At 43.9% G+C, this 14,721-nt stretch overlaps 2 protein-coding genes across 2 annotated transcripts in view; one reads left to right on the forward strand and one right to left on the reverse strand.

Moving 5' to 3' along the window:
* The window catches only part of ZHX3 (zinc fingers and homeoboxes 3), a 59,611-nt gene extending 55,979 nt beyond the window's left edge, over positions 1–3,632 (forward strand). Inside the window, exon 4 of the mRNA XM_015410480.1 lies at positions 1,728–3,632. Within this exon, the coding sequence (XP_015265966.1) occupies positions 1,728–1,759 (32 nt within the window). The 3' untranslated portion in view covers positions 1,760–3,632. The remainder of the gene's footprint in view (positions 1–1,727) is intronic.
* An 8,527-nt stretch (positions 3,633–12,159) lies between these two features.
* The window catches only part of PLCG1 (phospholipase C gamma 1), a 118,359-nt gene continuing 115,797 nt past the window's right edge, over positions 12,160–14,721 (reverse strand). Inside the window, exons 32-33 of the mRNA XM_015410362.1 lie at positions 14,559–14,721; positions 12,160–12,233 (exon numbers count right to left, since the gene is read on the reverse strand). The exon at positions 14,559–14,721 is cut by the window's right edge and continues 5 nt beyond it. Of these exons, the coding sequence (XP_015265848.1) occupies positions 12,191–12,233; positions 14,559–14,721 (206 nt within the window). The 3' untranslated portion in view covers positions 12,160–12,190. The remainder of the gene's footprint in view (positions 12,234–14,558) is intronic.

Below are 14,721 nucleotides of genomic sequence, written 5' to 3' on the forward strand. Positions count from 1 at the left end.
GCACACAGTATTCCAAATGAGGTCTCACCATTGATTTATATAGGGGCATTATTATATTGGCTGATCTGTTTTCAATACACTTCCTAATAATCCCCAGCATAGCATTGGCCTTCTTTATTGCAGTCACACACTGTCTCGACATTTTCAGTGAGTTATCCACTACAACTCCAAGATCTCTCTCTTGCTCAGTCTCTGCCAGTTCAGACCCCATCAATGTGTATTTATATTTAGGATTTTTGGCTCCAATGTGTATCACCTTGCACTTGGCCACATTGAACCCCATTTGCCATGTTGACGCCCACTCGCCCATCCTTGACAGATCCCCTTGGAGTGCCTCACAATCTTCACTGGTTTTCACCACCCTGAACAACTTTGTATCATCCGCAAATTGTCACAAGGGAGCATAGTGGGAGAGGCAGCCCAGCTGGAATGTTGACCCAAAGCCATTCAAGCCTTACACCTGAAAAGCTCACAATGCAATTCACACCAAGCTACCCCATAGAATTCCCCCAGTACGGTTTTTCATCACATATCTGTCTCGAAAGTCCATCCTGAAATAAAGGTTGTTGGTCTTCAAGGTGCCTCTAGATCTTTATTTCCCTAGTCTGCAGCAATCTAAAACTTGAATCTCTGCCCTCTGCTGCAGCTTGCAGTGACAAATGGCAGGTGTTATAGTCTCCAAGGTGCCATTGGACTTTTGTTTTATAAAAGGAGTGGTTATTTCACAGCAGGGACATTAAGTTTATGCCTGCAAGTGGGCCTCTGGGAAGTCCCCAGGCTTCAGCATCTGCCCCACCTTGCTGCCTGTTGACACCGGCTCTGCGTCCAGTCCTTCACTACGTCTCTTTTTCTTTCTACATTCTGTTCTGTAAACCATGTTGAATATAAACCCACAGGGTTTGCTGGTGATCTAAGGGTCAAAACAGACACATCACTGGGAGATCTGTGATTGGATCTTCCTGCCATTTTGAAAATAGTCATGGAAGCCATGGAGAGAGGGGCAGTGTGGATTAGGCGTAGTCTAACTCTCCCCCCTCTTCATGGAACTTTGATTGGCAAAATTGTTTGGGGTGGGAGGAGAGTTAAAACTCTTCATCCTCACTACACATCCCTGACCCAAATTGCTCCCCCCATATGGTTTTTATTAGCATTTTTTTAAATGCTTGGGTGATCTGATCACGGATTTCCCAGCATCTTCTACCATGTGCCTCTGCACTTCAGCAGTGAGGAGACTGACAGAGGGACAGGCAGAAAGAGGCGGCTGTGTCCAAGCAGTTATACATACCTAGATTTCATCTCAATTTGTGGATGAGCACGGAGAGCTTCACGGAGAAGTGGGTTTTGTCGAGGGAGGAGAGAAGTGGCGCCACACACATGTTCTTGAACCAAGTTCCCAGTCGAAGGGACAGCAAGGGGGAAAGGCCTGGATCCTTTCAGAGACCAGGGAACGTTTGGGCTCCCGGTGGTAGGAAGAGGAAGAAAAAGGCCACTGTGGACAGAACCTGAGGAAAAATCAGGAGGTGTTCCAACCAGTCACCCATAACAGCAGACAGGCATTTTAAGGCACATTTCCCCATCAATTCCTTGTTTCCCCTTCCTTAAAACAGCTGAGGGTTTGCTTTGCTTTGTGACTTTGCATTTTCAGCTTTCTTAGTCTTTCTGCCTGCTGATTTTTCCGGTGTTATAAAGTATATTGTGACGCCTGCTTGTGGGGTTTTTCTTTTCAGAAACGGACGGAATCGGTGCTGCCTCCCCTTGAAGGACCTGCTGTTAAATTTTTGAAGACTCAGCAGCTATGGGGCTGGTAGGAATCTGTGTAGAAGGACCTGTGGAAACACTGCCGTAATGCCAAGAACTTCCTTTCGCAAAGCACGTTTTGGGGGAGAGCAATGACAAAGACCTTGGGGCCTTTAGACTCTAGCATAGGAGCAGAGCCCAGCATACTATGCAGAAGATCCTTTTCTCTCCTCTCTGTCATAGGGCCTTCTGTTTTGCTTTCCATGGGACTTTCCCCCCCTTCAAACTTCATATCCATCATAGTCAAATTTTCTAAATTACCAACCAGGCTTCAGAAGGATCATGAATCTTGGGCATTGTGTTAAACGTTCTCTTTTCATAGACAAAGAACTATCATTTGGCACAATATATTTAAGTTTTTTAATAGTTTGTTCTCCAAAAGCTGGATCATTGCATATATTCTCATATTTGGGTCTCTAGGTCTGGAAATCAAGTATATTTGTGGGTGATGAACCGTGTACAAGTTGTACACAAAACCAATTGAATGTCGATCATTGGAACCATTTTTTTTTTTTAGGAGCATCATGGAAAAAACCTGCTGGGGGGGGGCACACCCAAAAGTGGCATCAGATATTATTTTGTCCTTCGTGCGAAATAATGTGACATTATCCCACCAAATAAGATGCACCTATTCAACAAGTCTACAATGTATATTTTTTGTAAATCCTAACCCAGTTTTTTCCAATTATACAAAGCAAAAAATTATTCTTACTAAGGCTACTGAGGGGGAAAAAAATGCAGGCTCTGAAGTAATTGTGATTAGGAAGTCACCTGATTGGCCAAGTGCCACATTTTACTTATGAAAATCTCCCTGTATGGATCAAAGCTGTTTAGATCTTATATTTTTGCTGTGTTGTCATCATTCCAGCCATGGATGAGCTGGAATAAATTGCTGGTAGCTTTAAGCTATATTGCACAATCTTACGTGCGTATACTAGAATCTAGAGTGAGGCCTGCATTTTGGCTCCTTGTCGTTTTGCAAGAGTTTTATTTAATCAACTTAATTTTGTATGGAATCTTTAATTTAACGTGCCAGGATTTTATTTCTAGCAGCAAGGAAATATTTATTTAAACGCAGGGAATTGATAGCACTAACTAATTAGCTGTTTTACTGGGTACACATATATGCTTTTGCTTAGGCCTTACGAATCTTGTCTCAGTATCAGATCCCAACTTTGGATTGCATTGTACTGAGCATTTTATCTGAAGGTCCCAGGCTATCCCCAACATTTTTTTTGTTAAAGGACCTAAGGTAGTAGGTGCTTGGAAGGGCCTGTTTCTGACTGAGACCTTGGAGAGCCACTGCCTGTCTGAGTGGGTGTTATTGAACTGTACGGTCTTGACAAGGCAACTTCATATGTTTATGTCTTTTATGGAAACTCTTCTGCCAAGAAGCTGAAAGATCCTTTGTTGTTCATTCTGTCTAGTTCTGATAGCTCAAAAGCCTCTTGTCTTTCCATGTTCTTCTTAAGAAGCATCACAGCAACTCAAGTGTATTACATGTTGCTGTGCTTTCAATGCTTGTGCAAAAGGTCTGTCTTCAGATCGCTGCTAGGGCTTGAAAGCTGCATTGACCCAAAGCAAGGAAGAGGTCTGAATCCAAGGATAGTTGATGCTTAGGAGGTGTGTGCCCCAGACTGGTAGCTTAAGGGGACAGTGGTGCCTTCAGAGAACAAATGCAGGTAAATGTCTTGAGACATTGTCCTCCCAGCAATGTGAATATTCATTGTAGTGAACAGGAAACAAGCCAGAGCTCCCAAATGAAAAAGCAGCCTTGTTCACATCAGTAGAGCTAGTACACAGTAGAGCTGTGCCCTTGCTTTACAGGGCTTTCTTACGTGCAAGTTTATATTCATATGCACATGTATAGTAGTTGTGATTATTTTATGCCTAGAGTCTCCATTAAATTATACATGTAGAGACCGCTCCATCATTATGTTGGAAAAACTAATGTAGCTCTTTAAAGAGAGTGTGGGTTTCACGTACACTTGAGACGTTTGGTAGCTGACTGGAAGCAGCCATTGCTCAGTTTACCACCATAACTGGATTACTAAAGTTGCAGTTCTCAACATACTTACTTGGAAAGCAAGTTCTGCTGGTGCTGGAGAGATTCAGTTTGACGGGTGGATGGTTAAGGTGGGCAAGTGTAGTAGCAATCTTTTTAAAAAAATCTTTTTTTGGACTAGGACTTCGAGCTCAGGCAAAGCTTGGGGCAGGGTCAATTAACCCCCCTCATGATTTAAAAGAAATGTGTCAAATTCACTCCAAGGAGAGGTGTGCCATCAAGGTGAGTTGCATTAGGTCATGATAAAATGCACACAGAATAGAGTTGGTTGAGCCTGGATCTGTGGCAAAACACTTCTGTGGCATGGAACAAGTGAGCACCCAGTATCCACACCTGCCACAGTGTAGACACCCATAATATGAGGGCCCAAATCTTAAGTGCCATCAAATAACAGGAGTCAGTGAAGTGTAAAAGTCAAGGTGGCCATTGGGACCCCTCTGCCTTGATTCAGTGATGCTTTGTGGGTGTGTGAATTCCATTTGGCATCCTCTGTTCACCTCAATTCCTTGGAGAGGACTAGCTCTGTGGGCAAATAGGTGCACATAGAATAATGACCATCCACTGAACTGAATATACGAATCCACTTGCAGGAAAAATACATTCCCATATGCGTGGATCAGGTGCCTGGTCTTTAGTCAACGTGAAGATTTGTATTAGTTCATAATCACTGCATTATTTCACCTGTAATTCAATATAGAGTCAAATCTGCTAGATTTTAATTAGGTTTGGGGATTTCAAAAGATTGTATTCTACAGAGTGGGGAACTACAGTACTGTTTTTAGTGTCATCTTGTGTTTTCTGTTTAGCAAAATGCACAGGTTTTGAAGCAAAACTCAAGTACATATTGGTAGTTGCTGACCAGATATTGATCTCCTCTCAGTGGTTTTGCAGATGCATTTCTTGTTACAGGAAACATTACCACAATTTTGCTCAGGCCTTTTAATAAGTCGGTTATCTCTGCTGCTATATATAAGAATTCAAAGCAGTTTGTGTTAACAGTTTCTTGTATGGAAGAAAGACTGCTGGGGGGTTTGTCCTTGGTTTCCCCATTGCTGTGTGATAGTTAAATTTAATATTGCTGGAGACTGAATGTTGCTGGTGAAACAAATTAATCAGGATTGTATTTTGGTTTTTTTGCACTCATACCTGTACACAGTCTAAGTTACAGCTGGAAAAGTCAAATGCTTGAGAATTAGAAATTCACACAACACTCTCCATTTTTGTAAACACCACCCGTTTTTTCTTGGAAAGGTATTGGAACTTTCTGGTTAGGGGAAAAAACATTTGGCTAGTTTGTAATATTCATGCTCATTAGATAAGGCACTTAATTTTATAGGTTGTTAAAATAAAGTTTTCTAAAAGTGTTTATCTGGTTCTTCATAATGGATCCTATACTGGTGCCCATATTTTACCAGGGTGGAGTGGGATGAGATAGGATGGGTTAAATTCTTTGATTACTACTATTTGATTTACTATTTGTAATTCCTCTCATTATAGTTGTTTTTTTCAAATGTATATTACATTTGTGCACATACCCTTTTGTTATGGATAGTGTACATAGGAACAAACGTGTAAGGCTATATTGTGAGATGCTGATTGGTCTCATTTACCCAATGGCTGCTCATTGAACCAGATCAAATCTGAATTGTATTGACTCACCCTCCAGTAGCTGATCTTTTGAGTCAAATTCATACTTTAAAAGTTGTGCACTTTCTTTAGCTTACTGTGAAATGACAGGTTTAATACTGCTAATGCAGCTCTTTGTGGAAAACAAGGGCTGGTGGATGGGGCCAAACTCTCTCAAACTGTGAGACCAGCTGGTGGGGCTCATTAGATCCAATTGCTTGATAGTGGTGCTCTGTGTGGCTGTCAGATCAGATAAATATTAATACGATGGTACTACTCTACACCGTGTGGCCTTCGTGGTCTGTTTCTGAATCTGGAGCTGGTTCCAGGCCAGTTGTACACAGGCAGGATTAGTGTGTCTGTCCTGATCATTTGAAGTTTTATTCCCCCCCCCCACACACACACACACCATTTCCCGTTTCTAAACAGCAACACAGCCAATGAAATGTGGGGATGTGGGGAATTATGAGCCAGAATGCAGGCTGTTTTGAGATCATGTGAAGGGACTGGAGCGTGTTCAGCTGCAAGCACACAGCGTCCCTTTAGATGGTATTACTCATACTAGAATGTTAATGTCATCCTTCCCGAGAAATACTCTTAGGGGAAAAAAGTGATTGAACCACCCGTTAGAATGGGAATAACACATTGTAAAATTGTTAATAATGGAATAGCAAGCAAGGGGATCAGTAAATAGTCTCCACCTTGCAAAGGAATATACGTACTCTTTTTGCAAGAGATCCAGTGGTCACTCTGTGTCAGCATTCATCCTGTCTAAACCCCATTGATCTAAATAACATTCATGTTCTTGTGCACTCCCTTCAGTGGAGCCAGAGCTGAAATTCCTGATGGATTGTGCCCAGTGTCAGATGCTGATGTGTCTGTTAACTAGCACTAAAGAAATCTGCCTGACAGTGTGTCTCAGATTCTGGAAGCAGTGTTGAAATGCACATACCTGTATGGAACCAGATTTACCTCTTAATAATTTTTTTTTTTTTAAAGAAATGTGTATGGCAGAAGGGAAGGTTTCCCATGGCTTAGAAACACCTGAAGTGGCTCATGAGGAGGTGTGTGGGAAATGTGCTTGGGTGTCTGGCTGCAGCTGGCTTGTTTAGTCTGTCTAGACTTGGGTCTCCTCTGCAAGTATAATGAGTTTGCCGTAAGAGAGTGCTGGAGATGAATCCAGTGGACTTGACGCATGCTTGTAATTTTAATGTTGGACAAAGCAGGCCTGAAGAGCCTCTAAGGCTGAAAGGTCAGGTGTATCTTTCTTGTTCCTGGTTAGCGTAGAAGTTTTTTTCATACCAGTTGAAGGGCTCCCAGTTTTACTCAGCATCAGTATCTTACCTGTGGGTCTTTAGTAATGGGAGAACAGTGGAATCCTGTTTGTGCCTATACATGAAAGAGATGCTCTTACGAAACAAGCAGTTTTTCCTCAGAATTTGCTAGCAATCTATTCCAGTGCAAAAAATGGTTGCCCTTATACATCATGTCTGAATGAGATCTGCCCTCTCCCTCTTCTCCCCCCCCCCCTCACCACAGTGGAGGGTAGTAGGCTTCTTACGGAAGGGTCCTGATAGGCAGTTTGCATGTCTGGCAAAAGATCTGCAGTGCCTTTAGGGCGCTTTCATACAGGCTACAGAGCTCTGTCAATCTGTCTTCTTCTGAGTAGACTGCATTTGCAGGCTGTGGGGAAGCTACTATACACACACACACTATCATGAAATGCTGAATACTTCAGAGCTTTGATTTATCGACAGGGTCACTATAATGTAGCAGTGAAGGGCCCTTTATAATAGATGGCCTTTCTTGAAATGGGCTAGCTCACCCAATCTCTGATGTCACTTGGATAGGGTTCCATTTTTGTAACTTTTTTTTGGTAGGGCTAACTTACAAAGTATGTAAAAATAAAATTAGGGATCTTTTGTACTTTTGGTAAAACTTCTTGAAGAGGAAAAAGCTGAAACTGCAGGTGGATAATCAGTTCTTCCGGTGGGGAGAACTGGTGCCCGTCCTCGGATGTCACTCACTTCTGTTCAGCAATGATGCCACTTCTGCGAAGTGAACTGCAAGTTTCCCTTCATTTTGTATATGTGGCTAAGAGGTTGGGGAAAGTGCTTGCTTGTACAGTTTGGTGAAATGAGACTTTTTGGTTGTTCTTAAATAAACAGTAAGGAAAAAAACCCAGTCTTCTGCATAGTTATTGTATTGGAGGTGGGGGGTTACCATTGCATTTTAATAAAACAAAGTTTGACAGTGCTGGCTGTCAGATGAGGAAATGACACTGGGTCCTTGAGGACACAAACCAAGGGGTGGGTGAACTGAAACCTCTGGAGAGGCCAATTGTTTTGGCTGCAGGAGAGTGGAAGTTGAAATGCTTGAAGAGATGCTAAGAACAGGAAGGGAAGGAATAAGAGGAAATGTGAAGGGGGAGAGCATGCGTGAAGGCCTCACATAGTGAGTGATGGACAGCTACATGGAGAGATCCCTCACCTAAAGCCTTAGAAAAAGCCTTCCAGAGGTTACCTTGGGCACGTTTACATTTATTTCATTGTTAACAGAACTAAGCACCCTTTTTTCCCCTTCTCACTGAAACCAGCTGAGTTTAGGTTAGAATGTGTTAGACTTCAGCAAAAATAATAGGGCTGTCCTCTGGCACTATGAGATATTTTAAAAAATAAGAAGCCAACATTTTTAAAGAATAAATCCATGCCGAGGGAATCTGCATTCATGTGCCCTAAAGTTCTCTGTGGGGGGGAAATAAACCAAATTACTGTGGTATGACACATTCAGTGCTGGGAGAGCATGGGCCCCTAGCATACATTTGGGAATGCCCTGCTTTAAAGGAACAAATATAACACTAATGACTACAAATGTCTTTTTAAACAGAATACTGCAAGGATGTGATTCCACGTTGGCCATCTTTTTAGGATTCCATATGCCCAGGGCTGGGAGAAACAGAGGAAGAGAGAGAGAAGAAGAGATTAGATTTATACCCCGCCCTTCACTCAGAGTCTCAGAACAGTTTACAAACTCCTTTCCCTCCCCCTCCCCACAACAGACACCTTGTGAGGTAGGTGGGGCTGAGAGAGCTCTCTCAAGAACTGCCCTTTCAAGGACAGCTCTTGTCAGAACTATGGCTTGCCCAAGGTCATCCAGCAGCTGCAAGTGGAGGAGTGGGGAATCAAACCTGGTTCTCCCAGATTAGAGTCTGTACACTTAACCACTACACCAAAAATGGCATGCAGCATGCTCAAGCATACAAACTCGGGTGGTGCCCAAAGCCCCTCCACCCACTTCCTATGGTGTGCAAAACAGCTGAAATCCTCAGAAGTACCTGCTGAAAACATAATGGCTACATGGTACAGGCATATAGCAGTACTTCATGGTGATGCCTATCTGCTTATTAAGAAAAAAACACCCTAAAATAGTCTTAAATTATATTAGTGAATCAAGGGTGTATGCTCTAAATGTCAAACTTAAAAACAGCAAGAGATCACACAGTCAAGCCAAAAGAACTATGAACAACTGTGTACAACAATGCTATAATAGAATATAACAATTTCCAATCTTACATCAGTGTGATAATTAAAGAAACAAATTATATTTGAAAATGTCATTTCATTACAATCTTCATTTCAGATATCTTCTAGAATATCATAATACTGTGAATCATCAAGTTCAATTGATATGGATTCTTCAGTTAAACTTCTAAGTTCATTCTTAGTCGTTACGAGACTTCAGAGAATGTTACAGCATTTCAAAAAGTGGGCAACCAGTAACTAATTGTAAAAGGAACTACTCTCTACGTTGCTGGTCTAGTGCTGCCAACGTAGGGAGTAGTTACTGGTTACCCACTGTTTGAAACTGGAATGTTCTCTCAAATCTTGTAACAACTAAGAAAAAACCTAGAAGTTTGACTGAGGAATCCATATGTATTGAACTTGATCATTCATGATATTATGATATTCTAGAAGATATCTGAAACGAAGATTGTAATCCAGACCTCGTCGAATGAATGAAAACAATACACAACTTTTCAAATATATTGTTTCCTTAATTATCACATTGCTATAAGAGTGGAAATTGTTATATTCTATTAGCGTTGTTGTACACAGTTCTAAATTTCAAACCTGGCATTAAATAAAACAGATTCTCCTGCTCAATTATACCACTTTCCAGTGCTTCTGATCTTACGTGAAAGCTAAAACTTGTTATCCACAGTGTGCCAGAGTGCAAATGGGAACAGGTTTGATGGTGATAACGGCTGACTGAGTTTCATTGGCCTCGAGCTGAAGCAGCTTCACATTGCAACCTTATCTCTACAGTTAGTACCAAAACTGCCCAGGTTGTTCTTTTTGAGCAATTTGGTATCTTCCACTATTTGTTACCGCTTTAAACGGGGAGGGCCAACAAATTCCAATAAGCATGATAACTGCAGGAGCAGCCTTTTTAAAGTAAACTCTCTTGTCGGTATCATGAAGCTGGTTAGGATGCAGAGCAACCAATTCATTTTCTAGGTGAAGGGGGTCCAAAAGAAGTGTAACAGAAAGACTGTTTTTGCTTTGCTTTTGCCATTGCTCTTCTTCAAGGTGTCCCCCCAACCTTTTCAGCTGCAGGCACCTTTGGAGGTTTGAGAAGGGGTGGGGAGCACCACCCCAAAATGGCTGCCAAAGGAGGCTGAATCACAGAAGGGGAATAGAAGGACATGAAAGAAACCTTAAGGGAAGGAGAAGGGGGAAATGGAACCACACACTAAGCAATGTTCCCTCTAAGCTGTGGAGTCTTGTGAACAGAAATCCTACTTTGTGAGCTACTGGCATTAAAGTGAGTGAGCAACATGGTTACTGCATAAATTAGTTTGCTCTGGAGCCATTCTTCCTAAGACAAAAATGTGTGAGCTGGAGGCTAAAAAACTGAGCTAGCTCACACTAACTCAGCTTAGAGGGAACACTGATACTAAGTAAAGGCAGGGATACTTACCAGCCGTCCTTCAGTGGCTGTGCCTACACGGAAACCCCTTTCATTTGCATGAGGACAGCCAATAGTAAGCCCTGTCTTATAATGGCCATGCCCACTTTCTGAAAAACTCAGCCAGCCATGGGCACCGTGGTAGGAAATGACGGTCTACTCCCTGACAACACAAGAAGAACCCAATACAAGTTAACTTGAGGATTTTATTGGCTTGTCTGATCCATCCCCCGTAACAGCCATCTGATCACAATCCATAATAGTTAGGCAGTCCTCTTCAGAGTCAGACAAACACATATAGTAAATACTGCAGTGTACACTGATGCTTACTGTTGGAGACTGGAATGCCCTGGCCCCCACCCCCTCACAGTTTGGCAACCTAAATAAATACTCAGTTCTGGCCTTGGGATGGCATCACTTTTCTAATTGGGCAAAGAGCTGCAGCACACGTGTTCTGGTGGTCACTGTGGCAATCAGACATGACATGAGGATCCTGTTGGCCCCCTCAGGATGAGGACAGAATGGCCCGACTTTGTCACTGCTGGCAGAAGATTACTCAGAAGAGGCGAGGTCTAGCTACGTGTAAATGTCGTCTTCCTGAAATCAGCCGCAACAGAAAAGTCTCAGACTGGGCTAAATACCTTCTGCAGCTAGATTGGCTCGGAAATTCGAGCAGATCAACAGTGTCCACCTTGAGGCATACTGGCCTTGACAGTCCACAGCGGCTGATGAACCAACCGTGCACAGCGGCACTATTGTTTTGCTGCCACCATGGTAGCTGAAATTCTACTTAGAAAAGCAAGTAAGTCGATTTCAGTGGCAAGAGCTCCATCTCCTGCAGAGCTGGCTTTGGCTCAGGTACTTGCCCCCCCCCCCATTATATCTCAGTCATTGTATTTATACAGCGGATTGAAGTATTTGGGATAACTCAGCTTCACAGTGGTCAAGGCTGAGTTTGCCCAAAGAAGAGGTATCCGAAGGCTAACCAATGGTCTTACAGCCTCCCCCCCCCCAACCCAAACTGTTTGCACATAAAATTACAGCGAACTCCAAATGGTCTCCAATCAGGAGCAAGGAACTCCACAGCTGAGAAGATGCATGCTTAATACTGACTCCCCCCCCCCTCGTCGTCGTAGAGGTCACCACAAGCGGCTTATGTTGCTAGATGTGTGGCCACTAAAACTGGGCTAGTTAAACCCCAATGGGCTTGTGCTGTGTGACAGAACAAAAGACATGAATGTTCCTTTCAGTTTGGAGATGACTCCTCTCAGCGCACACTCTGATATGAAGGATGTTGTTGTTGTTTTTTAAAAAATGTCCTTACCAAAGTGAAGGAAAACATTTCATGTTATCAAAAAAAATCTGGACAGTTGGGTAGCTCTGAGGTAGTCTCCTCTCTGTAGCTGTAGTCATCAGGAAGTAGGGATTTTATCATACACAGTTGTGTCCAGGTGTTAACAAGACCGGAACATTTAATATGCTTTGTTTCTAGCTTGGTGCTGAGGGCTTCTTTTGACTTTACTTTGTCATGACTCAGTCAAGACCCTTAACCATTGTTTCATGGTTTGATTATTTTTTTTTAAAAAAAATTCTCCACTTGAACACCCTTCAGGAAAGAAACCGGAAAAGCTGCCTGAAAGTAGGCCAAAGCAGTGCCGTTTCCATAGAAACCAGTTCCCAGCAATCCGTGAGAATCGCAAGCACTGGGGGTGCTTCACAGCAGGCCAAGTTGGGCTAGAGGCGGTTGTCCCCATTCACCCTGGTCCTTCGCAGTACCCTGCAGGGAAGAAAAATGAGATGAACGGTACATGGCTAGAGCCAACGTAGAAGGGAAAAAGTTGCCACTCGGGAGCAGCAATGGGTCACCTGTTCAACAGCCATGTGTCCTGGGCTTCATCCTAGGATCAGGGGGCCCCAGTGTGGTGTTGGGGGAGCCATGGTGCCTGTTGACACCTTCCCTGGTGCCGACCCAGTGTTTTTAAAAAGCAGGCAAAGCCAAGTGGGGGGTTTGCCTGGCAAGGCTTTAGATTGGCCACGGGAGAGTTGATTGGTTGTGAAGACTTTTAAAAATGTTACTTTGTCAGCGGCTGCCACCACAGCACAAAGATTTTCATTCTGTGATTGAAGGTAAACTGCGGCAGCCATTTTGTGGAAGCCATTTTTGTGGCTGTGCCCATCGTGCTGTGTCAAAACTCCGAAGGTGCTCGTGGGCTCTAAAAGGTCGGAGACCCCCGACCTAGGAGATGAGGGTGACATCCTTGAGGCTTTGCCTGTTTTGTCCTCTCAACAACTGTGCAAATGAGGCCAGCCTGAATTAGCCCAGGCTTGCTTTAAAACACAGTGGACTTCACGGCTGAGCAAGGAATTGAACCAAGACCTTTTCTGGTCCAGATCCCACATCAACATCGATTGCACCGCACTGGCTTGCTAACGTTTTGGGGAAAGTGGTGGGTACCCAAGTGCAGACCATTGCCCTTAAGTGTGTTTTTCAGGAAATGGCTACCTTCTGATTCAGTAAGGGTGCTGCTTATGCAACAGCTGCAATTGTCACAGAACAGCTTGGCCATGTTTTCACACATTCAGTTCAAGATTCCCACCACAGTAAGATTATCGGCTACACAGACAGGCTCTTAACATTCAGGGTCTCCTCTGTCTAAGAGGACTGTTCCTCAGTTCGATGCCATTTGTTCAGGAGAGGACATCATTCTGACCATTCTGCACAGTGTTTAGTTTGTTGAAATGTCCCTTCCACACTGATCTGCTTTGTACCATGTGTGTGAGAGAGAGAAATAGCCTGTCCCTTCTCTGCGGGAGTGTTGCAATGCTTGAATGACAACGCATCCTCCTAGGACTCTACTGAGACAGCCCCATCTCTCTGTCCCCCACCCCTCTCTACTCACTGGCATGTATGGAAATAGCACAGTAGAGCACTCAGACTGATGAGGAATCTGTGACCACCTCCCATATCTCCACCCAGTCCTCTTCCTCTGCACACTGCTAGTGACTCAAGATCCAATATCTGAGCGCCGAAAATAGGGCTCAGGATGGACAGCAGATTCCTCGTAAAGGTCCTACTGTGCTGGGTTGGGGATAGAAGAGGAAGAGAGAGACAAGGAAAGGGGAAACAGGGCTACACGGAGCCCTAGGAGGATCTCACTATTGCCCTCTTACACAGGGAAGTTTTCCCAGGTATCATAAACACCAGGTTTCACCACCCAGGGCTGCACTCTCATGAAATCTTCACTAAGTAAAAGTGATAAAGTAAGTTCCAGAGTCTGCATTGGGGGCGTCTGTCGTCTAGTTTGATCCAATTCTCTTTCTCTTCCAAAACCCCCTTCTTTGCTTCACGTACCAACATCTGTTTACATGGGAGTGGAAGAGGATTGATCCTCCTGCTTCCCCTTTGTAAACGCAGAAGGCATCAGCCCATCATTGGGGCATTTTAATGAAGCAAAAAGTTCCATCAACAACTGCAAGTGTGGAGGATTCCTTTTCATCCCCTACGGCTAGCAGACTGGCCACAACACAGACTCACAGAGTTGGAAGGGGACACACAGGCCATCTAGTCCAACCCCTTGCTCAATGCAAGTTCAGCCTAAAGCATCCCTGACCAGTCTTCGTCCAGCCATCGCTTGAAGACTGCCAGTGAGGGGGACCTCCCTAGGCAGCTGATTCCACGGCTGAACTACTCTTACTGTAAAAAGATCTTAACAGGGAAGGGGGAGGGGAGGAGAGGCTGGGTAAGATTCTTTCCCGTCTCCACCTACCATGCCTCTCTCCAACTGAGCAGCCCCATCATTTAAGCGGCTTTCAGCACTGCAAGGGGGTCCCTAATATACAGAAGGCTGGCAACCCCAGCAGAATCAAGCCCCTCCCCAAACAAACCGAAAGGGAAATGACAGGAGACTGCTGCTTCCTTCCCACCCTGAAGATTGTACATATGGTCCAGAAATAGATCTAAGCCCAACTGAAACAGAGGTCCCAGAAAACTGAAAAACAGTTATGGAAGGTCTATGCCAAAATGACCATTCTGGAAAGAGATTACCCACCTATAGGTTTTTGTTCTGGCATCTGAATACATTGGAAATTCTACTGGACTCACCTTCGATCTCGGTTGTCAAAGTGGTCCGCTAACTGCTCCTGTGACATCCGGAAGTCCTCAAACGGCTGCTGATAGCGGGCTTCGAAGGAGCCTTCTCGGCCTCGGCCTGCCCCGAGATGATTTGCAGAGTCTCCTGACCTGTCTCGGAAGGCCGAAGCCCCAA

This window comes from Gekko japonicus, unplaced genomic scaffold (assembly GCF_001447785.1).
Source record: "Gekko japonicus isolate JY-2015 unplaced genomic scaffold, Gekko_japonicus_V1.1 scaffold200, whole genome shotgun sequence".
In the NCBI taxonomy this organism is placed as follows: domain Eukaryota; kingdom Metazoa; phylum Chordata; class Lepidosauria; order Squamata; family Gekkonidae; genus Gekko; species Gekko japonicus.